Below are 20331 nucleotides of genomic sequence, written 5' to 3' on the forward strand. Positions count from 1 at the left end.
GGTGCGATTTTTGGCCGGGGAGGGCAGGTGCTGGATGCGTGGCACCCACCCCCGCGTTCTCTTTGTTTTTTGCGGGGAGGTGGGGGACTGCCACGTGGCACCCGCCCCCACCTTTCCTTAACTAATAGTATAGATACAACATTCTTGGTGTTGTATAAAAAATGTATGAAATATCAATTCGTGATGTTGTAAGTATATTTCGACATTTAAAGAAATTTGCGCATCATGGGGAAAAGACCGTGTAGTAAGCTACCGGAGGTAATTATTCACTGCTAAGAGAGAGGGAAGGTAGAAAGAGCGAAGTCACAGATCAGAAGATTCTTTCGGTCCTACCCAGTGCCTACGCTTTGTGTCAGAAATTGCGCATGTTGGATTTGCTTTTGTAATAGAGCAGCTGCGTTCTTACTCTCGAGTCTCAACTCTCAAGTTCGATTTCTGCACAGGTGAATAAATGCTTGGAGTGCGTGTGAAAGTTGACAGTAGGAGCATTTAATTGGATTGTGCGAATAATGATTGCAAGTGTTTCTTCGAAGAGTCATACTCGTTTTTAGGTTTGCAGTTTTGGTGCTAGCTGATGCTTTTCTTCTATGCCAGGACCAACAGAGCCAACTAGATCATTGATCTACATCAAGTGAGATAGAATATGGATGAATCGAACGGTGGGACTGCTCCAGACTCACAGCTCGGTTGCGCTCGCTGCAGCAAACCTGCCTCATTGCAGTATGTAGCTTTCTTGAATATGTTGTTAAGAGATGGGATAATGCGCTGTCATGTGCGTTGTGGTGATTATTTTGGAAGCTGAATATGCTGTCAACATGGCAATAGAAAATTGCAGACCTGCACTTCTGAATGCCTAATCAGCCTGTGGGCCAGTCTGCGGCTACCACTCTGCGGGAAGTCCCTCAATCCTTGGATCACGGAGTGTATCATGAACTCAACGAGCAGGAGGCTGATACCCCCCTTGCCATTCGGCCTGTGCTGAGGTCTCTGGAACATCCACTGGTGGGAAAGTCAGTGGCGAAGCGATCTCCCAATCTGTAGGTGGAGCCTCAAGAGGCATAGGCTCCACAGGCACCGGCTCAGGACCCAGGTGCCCAATTATCGCCTGGATGTCCAAGAATAGGGTGGTGCTTCTTACGCTATGCAGCTGGAAACTCAACAACTGCACATCTCGGCTCATATAGATATCATGTGAGATGGGATCATAAATCCTATACCCTTGTGATTGAGAGCTACAGGCAACAAACACTTGCCTTCTCGAACTTATATCGTTGCTTCTTTGGGATGTGAGTATACGCATCACATCCAAATACTTTGAAATAGGAAACATTTCTTTTAAGTCTAAAATACACCTCAAAAGGACTCAATACCAGCAATGGCAGATAAAAGGACTCAATACCAGCAATGGCAGATATAGGTGGCGGATTTAGGATATGAACTGCGGTGGCCATTGCTTTGGCCAATAGACTTTGAGGTATTTGTCAATGTTCCATCATAGCTCAAGCGTTCTCGATCACACTTATGTTCTTCCACTCCAATATGCCATTCTCCTTAGGAGTGTTGGTGTTGGCATACTCCTTATGAATCCTTGACCCATACAAAATGGAGATAAATCATTGGAAGCAAACTTTCTATCCTTGTCGGATCTCACTGTCTTAAGTTTCTATCATGAATGCTTTTCTCGAGAATGAGCAAATCCTTGAAATGGGAGAAAGCTTCGAAATTCAATGCCAAAAAATATACCATGTATCCTTGTTATAATCATTTATAATCAACATAAAGCATAGACTCTCCTTTAGGGTCTCTGTCCACATTGGTCCACACAAATCTGTAGAAAGAAGTTCCAAGGGCTCCCTTGCCCATCTTGAAGCCTTGTTGGGAATTGCATCTCTATGCTATTTACCTAGGATGTAAGATACGCATGGTGGATGGCTCACCCCAACATCTAACAATCCATGCACAAGCTTGTCATGACCTATCTTTCAAAGGTACTCATAGTAGCTTGTTGTGCTTCCTCCATTGCTTTTGAACATGCCTTAATGGCTAGAAGCGATTAAAAGTCAAAATTTGCTGTACAAGGCTTGAAAACACAACCTTTTCTCCTTTTTTGACAACAAATTTTACATAAAAACATCAAACTTACCTCCTTTCCTGTATAGCTCCACTTGCTTTAGCCTTGTTTTATGCACAGCCCTCCCGGTCACCCTTGAACATTGAGAACGTAGCCTTGGTGTCCCCCGGCAGCTTTCTTTTCATGTCTACCCATGATTGATTAGCCCTTCAGTACTACGATACCATGTTAGGGTGTAGCGAATGCGGAAGTGTATGACCAGACTAAAAGAAAGAAGTGAACACACACACACACACACACAGAGTAGAACGTTGAAGACTACTTGAGTATGAATGTTGAATATTGAAGGCAGACATATACAATGGGTTGTGGGAGTATAAATAGCTGAAGATCTCTCTCAACTTGCGAGAAACGGAAGTGATTTGTGACCACAAGTAGGCGTGCCATAAATGGACAGTAAGAAAAGGGTAAAATTGATAAGATCGTCTAGTAAAATATTGGCCAACTAAAACCAGCATTTCTTTTGGGAATGTGTGGTAATGATTTGATTATACACCAATTATAGCAAGCATAAAACTCACATAAATTGAAAATACAAATGTTACTTCTTAATCTTGGAGAATGGACAGCCTGTTGGCCCTAAAACTGATGTCTCTTGCAGTATTCTTTAAATTGTATTGCTAAAGGTAGAACTATATTGAGATTTAGCATGATTTCCTTTGATCTCTTATACATCTTATTGTCTATAGTAGCCAGCAAGCCTTCAAACCAATTTGCCCCTTGGTTTGCTTGGGGATTGGCCTTCAATTTCTCCTTGGATGGCAAATTTTGCCTTAAACTTGATGTTGGTTGGTTACCTCTTGAAATTCTTTGAAATCACCAAATTTTTGCTACTGAAGTCTAAGTACTAGGCCCCAAGTTTTGAGCACTACTGCCAAGGTGGTTGGTAAACCCTAATTTTTGCTGTTAATTAGAGTTTAACAATAGAAATTCTTCAGTTGTACCCTCTTGGGATTGAATTTGGTTGAGATCTCCTAAGGGAAGCTGTGAATTGATTGAGAGAAATGAGAGGAAGCTGGAGAGAGAAATTTCAAAGTTGCCAAAATTGGCTGAAATTTGATTCTACCTTGTTGTAAATGGCTGATTTACTGCAGCCCACCGTCAATAGGAGCCCCAAATGTAATCACCTACCCTTGTGGGCCCCAAATTGCTATTGCTTGCTTGTAGACAGTCTATAAGGGCTGTCACCTACCTCTAATGGCCTCTTGATTAGCTGAGGTAACTCTTGCATAGCCTCCAATGATTGAAAAATTGTACTAGCAACTTTCTCTCCTCTGCCAATCTTTTTAATGTTGGAATGAGATTTCATTAGTCTCTTATAGCCCTTTTCCCTCTTGCATGAGAAGCTTTTGCCAAGTGGCAGACTACTAAATGCATTTTTAAGCAAATTTTAGCCCAATTATAATATTTTAAATATTAATTTAATGATTAATTATTGCTCAAAAAATTAACTATACTAGCAAGAATTAAATTGGCTAGGCCAAATTTCATCATCTTAGCAATCCTAAGCATTTATTAGCCTTGGAATTGGCATTAATTAATTAATGTATTAATGCCTATTTCCTAATGTTAGCAGTGACATTAATGGCTAATAAAGTATTCTAGGCCAAAATCTCCATTAGGTATCACCTAGTACTTGGCTAATATAACTTATTACAACTTTTGCCTTTGATACCAACTCATATCTTAGGATCCTTACCCTATCATTGGGAATCTACTGTCTTGTGCAACACACTTGCACCTCACATTTACACATTTGATTAACAACTAAATCAAATGCTAAGAAAAGCATAAAAAATTCATGTCGATGTGACAAACCTTCTCCTTCAACTCCTTGCAATCACTCTTGATTGCATTGCAATTTATTAAAAGTATATGGGGAAATACATGATGGCATCATAGTTAAACAACATGTGCACTATTGCTTAACCATGCTTATGCCCTTAACATGCTTGAAATTCCAGCCACTTAAACCGGTTACAATCCATACACATGAATCATAACTATTGTCAAAACCATAAGAGATCCATCTACATGCTAAAACCCAACACTACTGTGATCACCAAGGCAAAGTGGTCCATAAACTAAGCATAAACAATGCCTCATATGAATGATGCATCACATGATACTCTTGGTAAAGCATACATCAATTGTGCAAAGCACATGTATGTTAGGCAAATATACTTCTCTTGCGTGATGTGCAAATGTACATTGTATACCATCCATGTGCCTTGCAAATGCTTGCAAATGTGCACCACATCCAGATGTACATTTCACGTATTTTAGGTATGCTAGCAATCTTGCAAATGTATAGTTTAAGAGCATAGGTGCAAACTATACTCATTTGCACTCCAAATCAGAGCAACTAGTACACTATATAGTGTTCCCAGTGAACATAAATATTTTCAGCATACAGTACTTTGGATACAAACCAAGTACATTCGAGATCCACTACATAATTGAGTTGTCCATCACTAGGGGAGTGGAGATGCAACCTTTCCCTTAAGCATCAAGCAATACTTTGAACTTTTTATGTGCTGCTAGCTCAACGATCCAAAGTCAGCTCTAACTAAAACACATCAAGGTAAAGTTCAACACTGAGAATGATCTACCAAGTCACCCTGCCCCATCCATTTGCACCCTTCCAAAGGAGAAACTATACTAAAACTTCACCTAGAAGCATGTGGAAACTTTTATCTCTGCTTCATGCTCCAAAACCTACACTAGGTTCTAGGTCTTTTTTCCCATGGAGCATGGAGATCCCTTGTACTTTCACATTGCTTCAATTTTATCGTAACTAGTATGAAAGCTCGTGTCTAGTTGACTAGCTTGTTGAGAAACCGATTTATTCAGTGCATTTTCCCTCCTCCATTCCTATTTTTAGTTTCCATTTATAGCCCCCAAAAAGGCTTTTTAGATGTCTCCTAGGAGAGTCGGGGTGCCACTTGATAGACTTCAGCGGGCACCACTCAAGACACTATGTGCCTATAAATATGCCACTGACTCCACCCATTTATCATCCCCCATATTCATTCCTTTTGACATTTTGTCACTTTTCCATCTCTCCAGTGCTACTCACACTCGTGACCCCACCCAGAGGACATTGTAGTTTGTGGTCTCCATCTTCCCTTGGACTAGGTGCCTTGTCTTCTACACCTTGCAGGCTAGGTTTTGGGTTGCAGACACTCTCTCTCTACTAGGCATCAACTTCCATCACTTGGTGACTGGTTGTCTTCACCATTCATCTTCCTACCGGTGTCAGTTTTTCATGCATTCATTTGCATTTGACTTTGCAAGCTGCGTTTGTGTGCTTCATCATTAGGCAACTATCTCCTCCACTAGGCGCAATCATCCTTGACTGCGTTTTGCAGCTTGGTCTCTCCAATATCAACACTATCTCCACAAGTACTTACTGCTTCATCTAGGCTGTGTTTTGCAATTCCTGGCCCATTTGGGTTTAGATTCCCTTATTTGGTAGGCAGTTGAGTTGATCCTTACCTTTCAAGAGTACAATTTGTAGTTGATGATCTTTTTCTACTCCCATGGCTTGAGAGGATTGTGTTCTACTCCCTCGACAACTGTCCTTCATCTTCAGCATTTACCTTCAGTATCCTACTGTCAGAGGACTATGTTTTGCTCCCTTCACTATGTAGATTCCCTATAGATATTGTCGCTTGATTCAGATAGGATAGTGCAGTTATCTTCAAAACTTCGGCTCCGTTGTATCAGCTTGAATCACTTAGCATGAGTTAGTGATTCATCATTGATCCTCTTCTTCTTCTGTGTTTTTTGAGTTTCTTTTCTCTCTTAGTTTCTATTTACTATCAACTCGTTTCTATTTACTCTCAGCTCATCATGACTACTGTTCTTCACTACATGTTACCTTATAGGTGAGACATTGGGATCTTTGGGTTGATCTTCTCTCTTGTACTTGTCGTTTTCGCTTCTTTTTGGGTCTAAGAGGGGGTGTTGGGAAACCAAGTCATCTAGTACATTTTCCCTCCTCCATTCCTATTTTGGTTTCCATTTAAAGCCCCAAAAAGGCTTTCTGGGTGCCTCCCGAGAGAGTTGTGGCGCCACGTGAGAGACTTTACTGGGTGCCACTTGAGATAGCTTGTGCCTATAAATACGACACTAACTCCACCCATTCATCACCCCCCACATTTGGTACTCTCTTCTATCTCTCCACTGTTGCTCATACCCCACCGAGGGGACATTGCAATTTGTGGTCTCCATCTTCCCCTACATTGGGTGTCCTGTCTTCTACACCTTGTAGGCTGCATTTGGGCTGCAAACACTCTCTCTACCAAGCGTCAACTTCCATCACTTGGTGATTGGCTGTCTTTAGTTGGCAACTGTCACCTTCCTGTTGGCATCTTTTTTTCATGCACCGAGATATTTGCGTTTGACTCTGCAGGCTGCCTTTCGGTGCTCCATCGTCAGGTGACCATCTCCTCCACCAAGCGCCATTATCCTTGGCTGCATTTTTGCAGTTTGGGCCCTCCTTGGCATCGATATTATCTCTGGCAAGTACCTGTTGCTTCATCTAGGCCGTGTTTTGTAGTTCCTTGCCCATTTGGGGTTAACTTGATTTACTTAGTATGATTCACGATTCATGATTCTGTTGGAAATAAAGGCCTCGTGCCTTTAAATGTGCTCGGGTGTGAACACACCCTTAGCACTTGTACTTACACATATATATCTATCTAAAAACCTAAAGGTACACACTCGTCATTGTACCTACAATCGTGCACACTCTTCTTTGCTCTCTCACACTCTCTTTGTCTCTCCGCACCTAAGGAACACCTACTGTCTCGATCTTTGTGCCTGACCCATCACTACAAATTGGTATTAGAGCTGCGGTTGAGGTATTCGTACCTCTCGGAGATCGATAAGGACAGGCAAGCAGGTCGTGAATTGCAGAAGGCTCCAGCGTGGAGAGTGCACTTGGCCCCAGTGTGGAGAGTCAGGAGCTGTAGCGTGGCAACGCGAACGTCAGACCCTGCATGGCTCAGCGACGACTAGCGAGTGGGGCAACGGGTGGTAGTGGGGCAGTGGATTGTCTGGCCTAGCGACGACCAATGGTCGTGACCGGGCGATTGGAACCATCGACACGTGGCGGGGAGTTGCAATGACGGACGGCTGCAGCATTGACGATAAAAGCAGGCAACGGATAGCGTGCGACGGGCAGTAGTTGACGGGCATCCAATGGGCGGCCTTTTGGTAGGCGCGACAGGTCATGGACCTGAACGGCCATTGACCCGCAATTCTTCTCTTTTTTCTTTTTAAAAAATGTTGAGTTTGCTTTTACCTCCTGTCCCTCTGAGTGTTCGTGCGCGCAAGCACATTGTGCAAATGTGTGTAGGTTTAGGTCTAGAAATTTGGGGCTTTTCCCGAATTTGGGAGTCTTAACTCAGAAATTGCAAAGTTGGTGCACATTTGCCCAGGAATTTTGGGGTTTTTCACATTTTAGTGAAATTCTTCCAATTTCATTGAAATTAGTGCAGGCAGAACTTGGAAAATTTGGGGATTTGTCCAGATTTGGTGCGAGCAAGAAGCAATTGTGATATCTGTCTCAGAAATTGCAGGAATTTGTGACATTTTGTCCCGACATTTAGGGCTTTTCATGTACGTGCACAAATTGGGCTGAAATTTACCCAATTTCTCGACAGTGATGCACATTGGACCCTGTGCAATTTGGGGCTTTTGCAGTTTGGGCAAAATCTGTGCAGCATCTGGTCATTTTATGTACATGCAGGTTCAATTCCATGCAATTTGGATATCAACACTTGGTAAAGTTTGGAGGTTTTACTGAAATTGCTCTATTTTGGCAAAATTGGACTGTTCTATGCATGACAAAGAAAATGCAAATGTGTGATTGATGCTTTGAGCACAAAAATTTTGGGGCTTTTTTTGACTGTTCGTGTCAAATTTTATGCCCGTGGATACATGTACAACAGAAATTGCAGCTAAAATTTAGGATTTCTCATGTAATGTGATGCATTTGCCCTTGGAACAACTGTAATCAGTTATGGAATGCTGTGGCACATGGTTTGGTGCTTCTGAAAATTTAATTACAGATCTGAAATCTCTGCTTCTACGTAGTCATTTATTGCTGGTTGGTACTTGTTTGTACCTTGGTCACTTGGGTGACAGTTTGGGCCTGCATTTGCTGATTTTTTGGTCACATTTGGGCTGAAAAACATGGCTGGCAGCAGTGACAGCAGTAATCTCATGCACATAAAGAAGCTTGAAGGAGCACATAACTTTGCTGTTTGGCAAAAGCAGTGCTACAATATCATGTTGCAAAAGAAGCAGGCAAAGCTGATTAAAACCAAAGGGGCAAAGCCCACGGACATGGACCAGGAAGATTGGGATGAGTTAAATGAGCTTGCACGCTCAACGATCGAGCTATTGATTTCTAATGCCTTGTTTTTCAATGTTGAAGATTTGGATTCTGCATATGCTCTATGGACTCGACTGGAAGAACTGTATGGGATGATGTTCCAATCAAAGGGTGTGCAGTGGATGAAAAGAATGAAGAGATGGATGCACATGGATTCAGACAGTTTGTTGCAGACCATATTGTGGATTGTGAGAGGATTTTGACACGTCTAGAAGAGGTGCATTTAACTCTTTCTGGACAAAGGTCTGTCTTTGGAGTTGAAGAGGTTTTGATTGTTGGGCATATGTGTGGGCCTTATGGGCAAAGGCCATCACCTGCAAAAATAGATGGGATTGATAGATAGAATGCAAGATGTATGCACGAATGTATCAGAGGTGCGTAGATTCTTGGGTGCATGTGTGTTCTATTTGATATGGATTCCTCACTTTGCACATGTAGCCGATGCTCTTTATCAGCTTCTAAGGAAAGGTCAGAAATTTCATTGGGAAAGGAAGCATCAGAAAGCAATGAAGAAATTGAAGCAACTCTTAAAATCTGCTCCTACATTGAGAAAGACTGACTATTCACATGGAAAGCCTATCATTATTACTGTTGATACAAGCCCAATCGGGATTGGATGGGCAATTGGGCAAGATGATGAGGAAGGGCAAAGACATGCAATTCGCTTTGGTGCTAAAGTATTGACTGAATGATAGAGAAGATATCCACAGGTTAAATGAGAATTATGGGGAATTGTGACAGCCCTTAAATGTGATAAGGAGTATTTTATGGGTGCTCATGTAGTCATTGAGACAGATTGTTTGCCGGTATTAGGTATGATTACTAGTTGTGCTACTTCGGACATTGCTATGCTCCGGTGGATTGTATACATCAAATCTTTGAACCCTGAATTTCAGCATATTGCAGGAAGAGATAACCCAGTGGCAGACATGTTATCTTGAGCACGTTATGAGAATGAAGATGGGATGATGGATGAGGAGGAAGAAGATGACTTTCTTATGGCTGAAAATGATGTTGCAAGAGTGAATTTAGCAATGCAAGGTGTTTCTACAGCATTAACAAAAGCTTGGACAACAAAGAGGAGACACTTAAGATGTTTTGTATCTTGTGTAGAAGTGTTTCTGGAAGAGAAATATGTAGGTGAGTGTTTGAGAATTGGTCAATACCTCAGTACATTAACAAAGAGAGATGAATGGTCAGATGAGGAGTTTAAGAAAATCAAGAGGAAAGCGTATGGGTTTTTCTTAAAAGATGGATATTTATGGAAATATGCTAAAAAGAAACAGGGTATGCCATTGTGAGTTTTAGGTGACAGAGCTTCACAAGTAAAAGTAATGCAAGAATTTCATGAAAGCTTGTGGGCTGGTCATAGAGGTGTTTGGGGTACTTTTACAAAGATCAAAGAAAGATATTGGTGGCAGGGTATGTATAAGGATGTTGCTCACTTTGTGGAAACATGTACGACATGTCAAATGTATTCATTTGTGAGACGTCGAGATGGATTGCAACCCACATATCCATTGTCTCTTCATTTTAAGTGGGTGGTGGATTTGGTCACAATGCCTACAGGTCTTTGGCAAATGATGTATCTTATGCTTGCTCGTGAAGACTTGACTAATCAAGTGGAAGGAAAAGCTTTACGTACTAAGATAATAAATGCTGTGTGTACTTTTCTCTTAGAAGAGATCTTTTATCGGTATGGCTGTGTGGGAAAAATTACAGGAGATAGGGGTAAGTTGGATGCAGATGAAGCTCATGATTTCTTTGCACAATTGGGGATAAAGCTTGCTTTAACTTCAGCTTATAACCCTGAGGGAAATGGAAAAAGTGAAAGAGGTCATCTATCTATTATGAAGGCATTGGCAAAAGCATGTGGAGAGAAGGTAAAAGAATGGCCACGATTGCTCCCTTATGCTTTGTGGGCCAACAGAACAACTCATAGTGCTGTTACAGGATATATGCCTGCAGAATTGATGTATGGTTAAAAACCTATCATGTCGATAGAAGAGATGACAGTCACATGGAGTGTGTTACCTTGGGAGGAGGAGTTGAATCGAGAGGAGTTGTTGGCCTTACGTATTAGACAGTTGGAAATAAAGTTAGAAGACATAGAGACAACAATTGCAAAGTTAAGGGCGGCAAGGATACAGAACAAGAAACGGTTTGACAAAAGACATAGATTGAGACCAAGAACCATACAAGATGGGGATTGGGTATTGGTTTATGATAGCAATTTAGACAACCAAGATAGTGCCATGCGTAAAGTTTCTTAAGATGGTTTGGACCCTATGTGGTAAGACAGGTGTTTGATAATGCTACTTATGCATTAAATGAACTGGATGGGACAGCCATTAAACTTCCGGTAGCAGGGAAAAGAATCAAATTATTCAAAAGGCATGAATCTACTGCCTATGAGTTGCCAGAATTGGAAGAAAATAGTAGTCATGGTACAGGGGCTACCTAGGAAGATATGGAAGATGAAGAAGCAAAGGATATGGTTACAGAGGATGAGGAGGACTTGGAATCTGGTGACAACTAGGATTTTGGTACATACTGAAGGATGTGCAGGTTTAGAGGGGGTGGATGTCGTGATGTTATGAGGACACAGTATGAAAAAGTATGAAATGCATCATCATCCGATTTCTTTATTGATCTAGAGAGTCAATGTGATCTGAGCCATTCATACTAGTGTGAGTTGTATGGATTATCCGAAAATACTAGATTTTGGGATAATTTTAGCATATTTTTGATATTATTTATTGTGAAAATCCGAAAAAGTTAGAAAAAGCTTCTAGATTAGGATGGCATGCAAAAAGCTAGTTGCTTTTTTAGCCAATTATGGGATTTTCACAAGGGGGATATATTGATGAAATCGTGCGCGTCGCGATCGCTGTAAATAGACTGAAAATTGCAGATTGAACTGAAAGAAGAAGGAGTGATCTGGGAGATCCGTGAGCAGGTGTCCTGCGGTTTTACCCCCCTTTCGGAGCCAACGGAGGCATCAGATTTAGGTTCCGATCAGCAGAGAAGGAGCTGTAATTTTTATGTACGTTTTGTTCTACAAAGAAGCTCCAGGAGATCTAATGCCTGGAGATTGCTTCAGAGTAGTGCGAAGATTCCAGGTTCTTTCAATACATATTGATTCAATTCATTGTGCTTCGTCTTTGTAGTGTTTACCACTTGGATATTCTCTATCTTCTCTTCCATCTCCTATCTCTACTTCCTTCTACTTCTGATCCCTGGTGGATTCGACCTTTCGACAAAAACCCCTCCGACAATGGCATGTACCTCAGCTCAAGAAGAGCTTGATTAGTACAGGGCAGCTAGATGATGATGGTTTTCATACCACCTTTGGTGATGGAAAATGGAAGATCTATAAGGGATCTAGGGTTATTGCCAGAGGTTGCAAGAGTAATACTTTGTATCCACTTCATGTATCTAGTGTGCGTGACCATGTTATTGCCGTGACCGAGCAGCCAAGCGTTTCTTTGTGGCATGGCCAGTTGGGACACGAGTCAAACAAGAATGAAAGTGCTTTCTCGTTTGGGTTACTTGCCTTGTCTTTGTTATGCTGATTTTGAGCATTGTGATCATTGTATTTATGGTAAATATTCACGGACGTCTCATAAAAGTCTCTTTCTTTGAAATCTTCTCCTCTAGAGTTAGTACATTCTGATGTATGTCAGATGCCAGGATTATCTTTAGGGGAAAAGAAGTATTTTGTCACTTTTGTCGATGATGCTACACGAAAGGTATGGGTTTATCCACTTTGTAGCAAAGATGAAGTGCTTAACAAGTTTAAAAAATTCTTGGCATTGGTTGAAAATCAAGCTGATAAGACACTCAAGTGTCTTTGCTTTGATAATGGTGGGGAATACGTGTCCAAGGCCTTTCAAGCATTTTGTGATAGCAAATGGATAAAGAGGGAGCTCATTGCCCCTTATAATCCAACCCAAAATGAAGTTGCAGAGCGTATGAATCAGACCATATAGGATAAGGTTTGTACAATGTTGTCTCATGTTGCATTACCCCATGGTTTTTGGGCAGAGGCTGTTATGACAGCCGTATACTTGATTAATCAGTCACCAAACAAGTCTTTTGTTGGGGGGGGGGGGGAGTTCCCCAAGAAGCGTGATCGGGCAAGCCACCTTTATATGCTCACCTAAAAGTGTTTGGCTGCGAGGCTTTTGTGCACATCCGTAAAGAAAAATGCAGCAAACTTGAGCCAAAGTCTTGTAAATGCATTTTCCTAGGATATGGTGACGAGGGTGAAATGGGGTATAGATTATGGGATCCCGAGAAAAGGATAGTAGTACGCAGCAATGATGTTATCTTCCGAGAAGATCGCATGCATAAACAGCCCGAAAAGACTAAGGAGGTCCGTAGGGTTGTATTCCGGGAAGAAATACCTTTTGGACAGCAAAATGAGCCCGTTGTACAGCAGCAAATACTTGCTGTAAATGAACCTGTAAATGCAGAAAATAATGCTGGAAATGATGAGGCAGCTATTGCCCATTATAATGAGCCACTATGTGTGCAGGAACAGCCAGGATAGCAAGCCATTAATGCTGATTTGCAGGCTGAAATGCCAGGACAACAAGCTGAAAATGCTCAACAGCCAACAAACAATGATCATTGGGTTAGGAGATCGTCTAGGGCTACTAGACAACGTGATAGATTCATTCTTGGTGCAAATTATGTGACTAATTATGTCATGTTGATAGACTGTGGTGAACCGTCTTGCTTCAAGGAAGCAATGGATAGACAGGACAGCAAGAAATGGTATAAAGCCATGTTATCAGAAATGGAATCTCTTGAGAAAAATGGCACTTAGGACTTGGTGCAGTTGCCTAAGGGACAGAAAACACTTCGATGTAAATGGTTTTACAAGATGAAGGTCACTTTTGGTTCCTCACCAAAGTACAAAGCAAGATTGGTTGCAAAGGGGTACAAGCATGAGCATGGAATTGACTTTGATGAGATTTTCTCTCCTGTAGTCAAAATGACTGCTTTGAGAACCATTTTGGGCTTGGTTGTAGCTGAAGATATGGAGCTCATACAGATGGACGTAAAGACTGCATTCCTAGATGGTGATCTTGTTAGCCTGCTCTTTATCATTCTCAGTCTGTCATCTCCTGGTTGTGAGCTCCTGTCAGAGTCTGACAGGAGACAGAGGAGCTTTGTCAGTTCATTTTGTGGCTGTCCTGGTTAGCCAGCAGGCTGTGGGTGTCATACAGCCCAAACTGGGCTGTTTTTTGTGCAGTCTGCCCATTTTCTGGGCAGTCGGCCAGATCTGGCCAAAGTCGGCCAGATCTGGCTGGTCGGCCAAATCTGGCCAGGTCGGCCAGATTTGGCAGGTCGGCCAGTTTTCTGGCCTGGGGGCTATATATAGCAGCCCCCCCAGTCATTCCAGCATTATGCTCTGCAGGTTCAGCACTGCCTCCGTCATCTCCGTCTCCGGCATTGGTGCTGCCACTGCTTCCAGTCTGTCCTGGTCCCCTCACTGACGCTCCGGGCTGCGTGCAGGGACTGCTCTGTCCATTTCAGTGTATTCAGCATTCATCTCAGTCAGTGCAGACTTTCTTCCTTCATTCTCTGCTTTCTCTCTCCTCTCCTCTGTGTTCGTGTTCTTCTTCCGTTGCGCACTCTCACATGGTATCATCGCCTGATTGAGAGCACGGAGGACATACCCTCAGGAGTGAGATACCCTACTGCTGTTGCAAACTGATCAACAACTGCCAGGCGACTACTACAGGAGGCTTTTCAGCCTGCGTTTTGCTGCCCACGCTGTCTGCAGAGGCTGCCACGTCATCCAGCAACGCAGAAATCCTGCGTTTTCCATCAGGCTGTCCCTCCTGCTGCTGGGCGACCTCCCTACAGGCTGCGTTTTGCTGTCCTGCTGGTCGCTTTCACTCCAGGCGGCACATTCCTGCTGGCGACTTCTTTCCTGGTGCTGGTGGTCTCTTTCCTGGTGATCGACATCAATTATCTTTGCGTTTTGCAGATCCAGGTGTTTGTAGGCACTCTCTGCCTGCGTCTTGGTGGTTGGTGACCACATTGCTGGTCCTATTTCGACAACGGCACAACTTTTTTTGGTATTTTGCAGATGGGAAGATGTCTTACCAGTTTTCAGGCTTTGAAGACTCAGAGGATGAACTTCTTTCTCATCATTCCTCTGAGCAGAGGCGGGATTATCGTGAAGTTCGACATCGGGAAGAACCTCCTCGCACTCGTCCTTCTTCAGTCCATGCATCTCAGAGGGTTCTATCTACCGCGAAGGTTTCTTCAGTGAAGACTGCTTCAGATGTGCGGATGCCTTCCTTGATTCCCTTTATTCAAGTGCCGATTCTCCCTTCCTTTCCGAAGGAAGATAAGTTGGATGGTTCCAACTACTCCCTATGGTCATGCAAGGTGGTCTGCATCCTCGATACCTTTGACCTTTGGGAGCTTGTTTCTTCGCCCATCAACCGTCCCCCCGTGGATTCGTCCGATGGCACCTCTATGGACCGTGCAGCCTTATGGGATAGGCTCAACTCTCGAGCCCGTTCCTTTCTTTTTATGAGTCTCCATGATTCTGTTCTTGTACATGTTCACAGGTTACAGACCGCGGCGGAAGTGTGGACGAAGCTTGCGTCTTTGTATCAGCACAAGACATTTGCCCACAAGATTTCCCTGGAGAAGAAGTTGCGGATGCTCAGTCTTGATGGTTCTCCTTCCATGAAGGAGCACATCACGAAGATGGAGGATATGCGGGGCGAGCTAGCCTCTCTTGGTCGTCTGATATCGTCTGAGGATATGGCGATGATTCTGTTGACTCAGCTGCCATCACCCGGTTATGATGTCTTCTACACCAGCCTCATCACTTCGAGGACCCGTGAGACACTCCTATGGGAGGAGCTTTCCCCGCTTGTCTTGGAGCATGACGAGCGACTCAAAGAGGTGGGAGCTAGTGGCTCCACCAAGGCATTTACGGCCGGCACAGGTGGCGGCAAGAAGAAGAAACAAAAGAAGGAGAAGGCCAAGGACAAGAAGGATGTGAAGGAGAAGAAGCCCAAGTGTCCCCATTGTGGAAAGGGCACTCATCCCGAGGAGAAGTGTTGGCAGAAGTATCCCCATTTGAAGCCTAAGGAGAAGGCCTCGAAGGCGGCCCCAGCCACAACAGAATCTGCGTTTGTGCATATCTTTGTTGAGGAGGACACTGCCCTAGCTTCTACCACACAGGAGAAGCCTTGGCTCGTTGACAGTGGAGCATCTTCACATATGACCTTCCGTCAGGATTGGCTTCAGGATCTTCGTTCCAGAGGGGGTACAGTCACCATTGGTGACAATTCTACAGTTCCTATTCGAGGCGTGGGGACTTTACCTATGTTTTCTGACAGGCGGTCTTCCTCCGCCAAAGTTCTCTATGTCCCTGATTTGGGTTTTAACCTATTATCTGTGCATGGCCTTACTCAGTTAGGTACCCGAGTCATTTTTACTCAGGATGCAGTCACAGTGGAGGATGCTTCTACAGGTGATGCTCTTTGGACAGGTACACAGGAGGGTGGGCTTTGTACGCTCACATCCTTGGCTGCGCGGACTTCCCATGAGCTTGGGCTGCTTTGGCATGCTCGGTATGGTCATTTGAACCTCGATTCTCTTCGCCGGGCTTCTAGGAGGAAGATGGTGGAGGGACTTCCTGATTTCCCTCCTCTACACACTTTGTGCCCTAGCTGCTTGAGGGGCAAGCAGCACCGGCAGCCTCACCCGCAAGTTGCTTCTAGGAGGGCTACTTCTTCGCTTGAGTTGGTTCACACCGACCTTTGCGGACCTATGGGCACGGCCTCCCTTGGGAAGGCCAAGTATTTGATGCTGATTGTGGATGACTTTAGTCGTTATGTGTGGCCTGATTTCTTGGAGCACAAGAGCGAGGTGTACTCCCGTTTCTGTGAGTGGCAGGTGTTTGTGGAGACCCAAACAACTTCCAAGGTTCGTGGCGTTCGAGCTGATCACGGTGGCGAGTTCACTTCTCACCTTTTCTCTCAGTTTTGCAGGGATCATGGTATTCGGGTGGAGTATTCCCATTCGAACACACCATCAGAGAATGGTGTGGTGGAGCGTGCGAATCGGACCATGATTGAGATGGCCCGATCTATGTTGGAGCATAGGAGTCTTCCTCATTTCCTTTGGGGTGAGGCAGTGGCTACAGCGGTGCATATTCGCAACCGCTCTCCGACTTCGGCGTTACAGGACATGACTCTGTATGAGGCTTTCTTTGGGAAGAAGCCTTCCGTGTCCCATTTTCGCATCTTTGGGTGCGATGCTTTTGTCCATGTGGACAAGAAGAAGAGGAAGACGAAGTCGACTCTAAGTCGAGAAAGCTTATCTTCGTTGGTTATAGTACGACCACGAAGGGATATCGGCTCTACGACCCGATGACGCGGCAGGTTGAGGTGAGCAGGGATGTGATCTTTGATGAGGCTTCGGCCTCTGAGGATCCGATTGATGGTTCCATTACAGATGTTTCTTCATCATCGACGGAACCCCCCCCCCCCCCCCCCCCCACCTTCTCTCCCTTCACTTCCTTCCCGGATGCCCCTTAGCACCCCCCCTATTCCTCCCCCTTCGGCTTCCCTTTCTCCTTTGGTGGATGTGACTCCGTCTTCTACGAGCTCTACTACCGCCACTTCGGGATCTTCACGGGATTCACAGCCTTCTTCAGATGCAGAGGATCTACCTTCACTCGGTGAGGGGGAGACCCTATCCGATTTGGGTGCTTTGCAGGTTCCGGAGACCCCCCGGTCTCCCTCACCGCAGCAGGAGTCTCTCAGGATTCCTTTATGGTATCGCCGGCTCATGCAGGATTCAGGTGTTACTCACTTTCCTGCTTCTTCTACAGGTCCATGTCGATCAGCACGTTTATAGGCCCAGCGGGATAGTTCACTATGTGTGAACTATGCTCTTATGTCACAGATTCTTCAGGATTCCGAGCCTTTCACTGTGGAGGAGGCTCTTGCACAGGATATTTGGAGACAGGCTATGCAGGCCGAGCTCGATTCCATCGAGCGAAACCATAGGTGGGAGCTTGTTCCGCGTCCCGCGAAACGGAAGGTGATTGGTGTGAAATGGGTCTTTAAGACCAAGTATCTTGCAGATGGCTCCTTGGACAAGCATAAGGCTAGGCTTGTTGCCAAGGGTTTTGCACAGCGTGCAGGGTTGGACTACTTCGAGACTTTTGCTCCTACAGCCAGGATGTCCACCATCCGAGTTCTTTTGGCTCTTGCTGCTCACCACCGTTGGCCTGTCTATCAGATGGACGTCAAGTCTGCTTTTATGAATGGCGTTCTTGAGGAGGAGATTTATGTTTCACAGCCTCCTGGTTTTCTTGTGCAGGGGAAGGAGGATCATGTCTATAGGCTGCGGAAGGCTCTTTATGGCCTAAAGCAGGCTCCTCGTGCTTGGTACCAGCGGATTGACCGCTTCTTTCTACAGAGTGGCTTTGCGCGCTCCGCTTATGATCCCAACCTCTACTTACGGGTTGTGGATTCTCTTTTGGTGTTCCTTATCTTGTATGTGGATGATCTTATCATTACAGGGAGCGACACTCAGCAGGTGGAGCATACACGGTCCATTCTTCAGCAGGAGTTTGACATGACGGATCTAGGGATCCTTCACTTCTTTCTAGGCCTGGAGATCTATCAGATGGCACAGGGCATTTTTATCTCGCAGCACAGGTACATCTCCGAGCTTCTTTCGGAGTTTGATATGGCTGAGTGTCGGCCTATCTCATGCCCCATGGACCCCGAGTCCAAGCTTTTGACAGCTGGAGTTCCTCTTACCGATCCCACCCGTTACAGGTGCCTTGTCGGCTCTCTTATCTGGCTGCTTCACACTCGGCCGGATATCTCTTTTGTGGTGGCTTTATTGTCTTCTTTTATGCAGACTCCTACCCAGGATCACTGGCAGGCGGCCTTTCGGGTTCTTCGCTATTTACAGGGGACTCGATCCTTCGGGATCATGTATGGAGATGGGATTACCCTTTCTGGATGGAGTGATTCTGATTGGGCAGGTGATGTGGATTCGAGACGATCCACTACAGGTTATGCTTTCACCCTTGGATCTGGTGCTGTCTCTTGGAGCAGCAAGAAGCAGCCTACTGTGGCACTTTCTTCTACAGAGGCTGAGTATCGGGCCCTATGTTCGACCGCTATGGAGGTAGTTTGGCTCCGTCGCTTACTCGCAAAGATTGGCTTTTCCCAGACCGGACCTACAGAGCTGCGCGTGGATAACCAGAGTGCTCTTGCTCTGGCCAAGAACCCGGTGTTTCATGCTCGCACGAAGCACATTGAGGTTCAGTATCACTATGTTCGAGAGCGGATCGTGGATTTGGAGCTGGTGGTGGTCTATTGTCCTACGGCGGACAATGCAGCTGATCTCTTTACGAAGCCTTTGCCTCAGGCTTCTTTGCTTCATCACATGCGGTTCTTGGGTCTTCAGACTCTCCCAAGAGTTGAGAGGGGGTGTTAGCCTGCTCTTTATCATTCTCAGTCTGTCATCTCCTGGTTGTGAGCTCCTGTCAGAGTGTGACAGGAGACAGAGGAGCTCTGTCAGTTCATTTTGTGGCTGTCCTGGTTAGCCAGCAGCCTGTGGGTGTCATACAGCCCAAACTGGGCTGTTTTTTGTGCAGTCTGCCCATTTTCTGGGCAGTCGGCCAGATCTGGCCAAAGTCGGCCAGATCTGGCCAAAGTCGGCCAGATCTGGCTGGTCGGCCAAATCTGGCCAGGTCGGCCAGTTTTCTGGCCTGGGGGCTATATATAGCAGCCCCCCCCAGTCATTCCAGCATTATGCTCTGCAGGTTCAGCACTGCCTCCGTCATCTCCGTCTCCGGCATTGGTGCTGCCACTGCTTCCAGTCTGTCCTGGTCCCCTCACTGACGCTCCGGGCTGCGTGCCGAGACTGCTCTGTCCATTTCAGTGTATTCAGCATTCATCTCATTCAGTGCAGACTTTCTTCCTTCATTCTCTGCTTCTCTCTCCTCTCCTCTGTGTTCGTGTTCTTCTTCCGTTGCGCACTCTCACAGATCTCCATGGAGACACATATATGGAGTAGCTTGAGGGGTTTGTGGCACAAGGGAAAGAGAAGATGGTATATAAACTCAAAAGGAGTTTGTATGGGCTGAAACAAGCACCAAGAGAATGGTATCATAAGTTTGATACATTTATGCAATCTTAAGGTTTCCATAGAAGTCAAGTGGATCACTGCTTGTACACTAAGAAGGCAGTAGATGACAGCCTGATTATCTTGGTTCTGTATGTTGATGACATGTTGATTGCTGGCAGGGATACTCATGCATTGGATTCACTGAAGCAAAGTCTTCATGGTAGCTTTGACATGAAGGATCTTGGTGATGCAAATCACATTCTCAGAGCTAGGTCAAAAGGATTGCTCTATCTATCTCAGCAGGAGTATATCTCCAAAGTTTTGCAATGTTTCAATACGGAGGGGGGGAAAACAATTGGGGTTCCATTGTCTCCATATGTGAAACTCAATGCAGAAGACAGCCCTACATCTGATGATGAGAAGGCTGAAATGGTCAAGATACCATATGCTTCAGCTGTTGGCAGTTTGATGTATACTATGGTTGCTACACGTCCTGACATTGCCTTTGCAGTGGGAGTGGTTAGCAGATACATGGCAAATCTTGATAAGAAGCATTGGGATGCAGTGAAAGGTATTATGAGATACCTCAAAGGCACAAAGGAGTTGTGCATCTGCTTTGGAAAGCATAAGGCATTTGTTATTGGCTTTATGGATG

The 20331-nt window shown here is 44.8% G+C and overlaps 1 protein-coding gene across 2 annotated transcripts in view; it reads left to right on the top strand.

Annotated features, from left to right (window-relative positions):
* The first annotated feature begins 260 nt into the window (after positions 1-260).
* LOC148015820 (methionine aminopeptidase 1A-like) overlaps positions 261-20331 on the top strand; it is a 185330-nt gene continuing 165259 nt past the window's right edge. Inside the window, exons 1-2 of one of the 2 annotated variants that reach the window (XM_087664057.1) lie at positions 261-443; positions 595-720. In XM_087664057.1, the coding sequence (XP_087520183.1) occupies positions 644-720 (77 nt within the window). In that variant the 5' untranslated portion in view covers positions 261-443; positions 595-643. Of the gene's footprint in view, positions 444-588; positions 721-825; positions 1287-20331 lie in introns of those variants that run through there. The other variant, XM_087664058.1, reaches the window with a different exon arrangement.

This window comes from Lygodium microphyllum, chromosome 23 (genome assembly GCF_053477565.2).
Source record: "Lygodium microphyllum isolate KBCC chromosome 23, Lygodium_microphyllum_v1.1.10, whole genome shotgun sequence".
In the NCBI taxonomy this organism is placed as follows: Eukaryota; Viridiplantae; Streptophyta; class Polypodiopsida; order Schizaeales; family Lygodiaceae; genus Lygodium; species Lygodium microphyllum.